The sequence below is a fragment of the Cyprinodon tularosa genome, unplaced genomic scaffold, assembly GCF_016077235.1.
Source record: "Cyprinodon tularosa strain WSP-4 unplaced genomic scaffold, ASM1607723v1 ctg804, whole genome shotgun sequence".
Lineage (NCBI taxonomy): Eukaryota > Metazoa > Chordata > Actinopteri > Cyprinodontiformes > Cyprinodontidae > Cyprinodon > Cyprinodon tularosa.
This window is the reverse complement of record NW_024039568.1, coordinates 159,425-163,537: the sequence shown is the minus strand read 5'-3', so window position 1 is coordinate 163,537 and position 4,113 is coordinate 159,425. Positions and strand designations below refer to the sequence as shown.

The window sequence follows — 4,113 nt, the reverse complement described above, 5'->3', positions numbered from 1 at the left end:
TTATGATAACAGCATATTAGTGCTTAGAAAACATCTACATGGATGAAGATGGATGTTTTATTTTGGGTTTGGGGAAAATTTTAAAATGTTGAAGGAAAATAAACAGAATGCTGTAGAAAGATAATGATTTAGAAATAAATGTCTCATTTATTTTTATTTTTTTATTGAGACATAAAATCTCAGGTCCCTGTTTTTTATTTTTTAATGATTTTGTACTGATATCTAAAAAACTGCGATTATTGGAGAAATTTTCCAAGTATAAAGTTTGTTGTTTTTTTAAGGTATTTTAATGTTTTTAGGTCATTGACTGCTTTAGATGAATTTTCAATTTCTTTTATTCCCATCAGTATTCTTACATTTTCATGTACTGTTGTGTATTTTTTCTTAAAACCAAAGATAGATAGATAGATAGATAGATAGATAGATAGATAGATAGATAGATAGATAGATAGATAGATAGATAGATAGATAGATAGATAGATAGATAGATAGATAGATAGATAGATAGATAGATATAACTTTTCAGTGAAATATATGTTTTAGATTTTTTTTTTCATTACTCCTTTTGTCTTATTTCCCAGTTTTCCTTCTGCCTTTGTTTGTTTGTTTGTTTGTTTGTTTGTCCTTGTTTTTATGACATCATCATTGGATAATCTCGATTTCCCGGAACTTTCTCCCGTTACATCATTTACAGTCAGTGAGGACCAGTGAAATGTCAAACTGCTCATCCGCGGAGTAAAGTAGTCCCAGCTTCTACTGCGTCCTTTGAGCCACTCCGATCCGAACCAGGAGTCCGGTCCTGCTGCTCTTTCGGAACCGCTGCTGTTGATGTTTCTTAGCGGGTCAGGAACAAACTAAGGACTCCTTCTTAGGTTATTACCTAGAAGGCAAGTGGCGGGAACCGTGTGACGTCAGCGGAGCGGTGAGATAAATGCGTGAAGTTGGCGTGGATGCGGTGAGTCAGAGAGTCAGAGGAGCGGAGAGCATCATCAGCTGGATAAAAAGCCGCTTCTTTCACACTCAGAGCTTCTGCTGGTTAAACTCTGAGGATTTTCTCCTTTGAACTTTTGGTCCTCCGACTTGCCGTAAGTTGAAGAGCTTTAAATGAAACGTCTGGATGCTGAACACCGCAGCTGCTCATGCTTCTGTTTATAGGAATATTTATCTGCTGTGTTTTAGTAAAAACAAGGTTTTATTTTCTCATTTATTTGCTTTGAACCAGAGAATAAAACAGCTGCTGTTCTGAACATCTGGTTTGATTCAAAGTAACGGAAGCCTGAAGGATCTCCAGCTTTCCTCCGTCATTATGAGGACTTTAATTAAAGAGCTTATCCAGATAATCTGAATAGAACCTGCAGAACATTCCAGCTGCAAACATGAAGACCTAAACCTAATGAACAAACTGCTTCACTATTATTTATTGGAGAAACTAACTTAATTTATTTGGTTTCTGTTCAGTTGAGCCAAAATAAGCTTAAATCTTTATTTTCCACCAAACATGGTTCTGTTTTGTTTGTTCTCCTTAAACACAAACAGCATCTCTGTTTTATTCCAACTTTAACAGTTTATTATATTTTTAACAAAATGAAGTTTAGTGCTGACCTGGTTTTGGGCCGGTGTTTGGTTCTGAATCGGTTCTGTCAGCTCATCAAATCTTTAAATAGCTTATTTTGTTTTCTGGTTCAGAGCTTAGAATTCCCATGCTTTCCAGGTCAGTGAATGCATCTCCCAGCAGCAGGTTAAATGTCCTCCACCCTGTTCTGTTTTAGTGGTTCTGGAACCAGCGCCTCAGGCCTCCCAGAACAGCGGAACCAGAGAAGGCAGGATTCTGGGTCTGGTGGTGTTTAACTGGTGTCGTTTCCTCCTCAGGCTGCCAGGATGGCGCTGATGTTTTCGTCCAGAACAAACTACGACTACGACACCATGCAGCTATGTTTCTTCCTCGGCGCCGAAGAGGAGGACTTCTACCCTCCTCCGCACAGCCAGCTCCTCCCCGGTCCAGGTGAGGACATCTGGAAGAAGTTTGAGCTCCTCCCGACCCCTCCCTTGTCGCCCAGCCGGACCCCTCCTCCCTCAGACCCCTCGCTGAGCGCCGTGGAACACCTGGAGGCGGTGTCTGAACTCCTGGATGACGACCGCAACGCGTTCCTCCAGTCCTTCATCATCCAGGACTGCATGTGGAGCAGCAGCTTCGTGGCGGCCACCACGCTGGAGAAGGTGGTGTCAGAGCGGCTGGCGTCTCTCCAGGCCCGCCGCCTCTCCTCGGACCCCAGCAGCCCCACAGGTGGGGCCGCTGATGGCGAGGCGGATCAGACCGCGCCGTACCTGCCGGACCTCCAGGCTGCAGCTTCCAACTGCATCGACCCGTCTGTGGTGTTCCCCCTCGCCTCGGCCAGCGGGCAGCAGCTCGGTGCAGCGGAGGTGGAGGTCGGGTCAGAACCGAGCCTGGAGACGCCGCCGCTCAGCGGCAGCGACAGCGAATCAGGTGAGGAGCAGGAAAACGTATTACCAGGAAGCAGGAAGTCGTGTTTCTGTGATGTTTAATGTTTTTACTGCAAATCCATTAATTTTAACTTTTTTGTTTTTAGAAGAGGAAGATGATGGTGAGGATGAAGAGGTTGACGTGGTGACGGTGGACAGGCAGAGGATTCCTCGGCGGCCTGAGGTCTCCCCCCTGGTCCTAAAGCGCTCCCACATCAACATCCAGCAGCACAACTACGCCGCCCCACAGCCTGCGCGGAAACGGCCCAAGATGGCAGAGAGCCCGGCGCCATCGCGCCACAGTGGCGGGCAGCGCTGCTGGAGCCCGCGGTCTGATGCGGAGGACGAGGACAGGCGTAGGACTCATAACGTTTTAGAGCGGCAACGCCGCCACGAGCTGAGGCGGAGCTTCCTGGGCCTGAGGGAGCAGATCCCGGCGGTGGCTCACAACGAGAAGGCGGCGAAGGTGGTGATTCTGAAGAGGGCGACAGAGTTCATCGTGGCGGTCAGGGAGGAGGAGAGGAAGCTGCTGAGGAGGAAGGAGGAGCTGACGAAGAGGAGCAGAGAGCTGAGGCGGCGGCTGGAGCAGCTCAGGACGTTACCGTAACGTGTTCGCTCCTGATTTAGGTCCGTTTCCATGTTGGAAACCGTTAGTAAACCTTCAGTCATAGTGACTGAAGAACTGCAGTAACAGATCGTATCTGAGCGGCGCCGGCAGCCGGGCTGCCATCTTTATTTATGAGTATTATGCTGTTTAAGTTATGTGGACCTCACAGAACCGCCGTCTCTGTTGGTTCTGCTTTTATATTCCCCTGCAGAGAAAGATGTCCAAATAAAAGCCTCTCCTGTGTTCGGACCAGAGGTTCTGTTTTCATTTGTTTATCTGTTCAGTTCTGAAGAACTTCCCTCATTCCTCAGCCTGCTGTCATCCGGTGGGAGCAGAACCCGGTCTGCCGGGAAGGTTTCCGATCAGATGGCTCCAGTTGGAGTGGATCCCACTGTGTCATCATGAAACATCTGACCTGGAAAGACCGGCCCGAGGTTCTGGTTCTGTTCCCAGTGAGCGAGAAACTGGGGGAAAGTTCAGGTCTAATAGTTTTAAACTGAGTCACTGAAAAGGGACGGATTTGGGTTTCTGAGAGACGAATATGAAGGAAGCTGGTTTCTGACAAAGGATTAAAAGGTCCGGTTTATTTAGATTGAACTGAAACCTTCAGAAAAGACAAAAGTTTAAGGGAGAAGTAGGCGGAGCTTAACTGGTTCCTGAGATCCAGAATAAATCTGGACTCTGAAGAACTGCAGCTCCTTCCTTCCTCTCTCCTAAAATGGTAAAGACAAGAAGCTGTGGTGGTCCAGAGACTGAGTCAGAACCTGAGTCCAGACTACTGAGTCATGTTCCGGGTCTCCTGCTGGTTCTGCTCCAGTTCTGATGAGTCACAGGTTTCCCCTTCCTGTTGGCACCAGAACATGTTCCTCCTTAAATCCAAGAGACCATGTTTGTTCTGCTGGTTTGAGAATAAAATGATCAGAACCAGAATATCTCTCCAGTAATTTAGTTAGAAATGATCATCCGGGTTCTGGAGAACCGGGTCAGATTTACTGTTTTCATCTTAATGTACATTAAACTGATTT

At 46.6% G+C, this 4,113-nt stretch overlaps 1 protein-coding gene across 1 annotated transcript; it reads left to right on the top strand.

Annotated features, from left to right (window-relative positions):
- Positions 1–916: 916 nt before the first annotated feature.
- Positions 917–3,342, top strand: LOC119774253 (transcriptional regulator Myc-B-like). The gene is made up of 3 exons (XM_038271680.1): positions 917–1,085; positions 1,870–2,485; positions 2,589–3,342. The coding sequence occupies exons 2-3, from the start codon at positions 1,879–1,881 to the stop codon at positions 3,086–3,088; spliced, it is 1,107 nt and encodes a 368-aa protein (XP_038127608.1). The 5' UTR covers positions 917–1,085; positions 1,870–1,878; the 3' UTR covers positions 3,089–3,342.
- The last annotated feature ends 771 nt before the right edge of the window (positions 3,343–4,113 follow it).

What these genes read in the sequence shown, in the direction of transcription:
- LOC119774253 (XM_038271680.1), top strand. Translation starts at nt 1,879, where the DNA reads ATGGCGCTGATGTTTTCGTCCAGAACAAACTACGACTACGACACCATG. An exon ending in CGGCAGCGACAGCGAATCAG is followed by an intron (nt 2,486 to 2,588) that starts GTGAGGAGCAGG and finishes TTTTGTTTTTAG; the next exon opens with AAGAGGAAGATGATGGTGAG.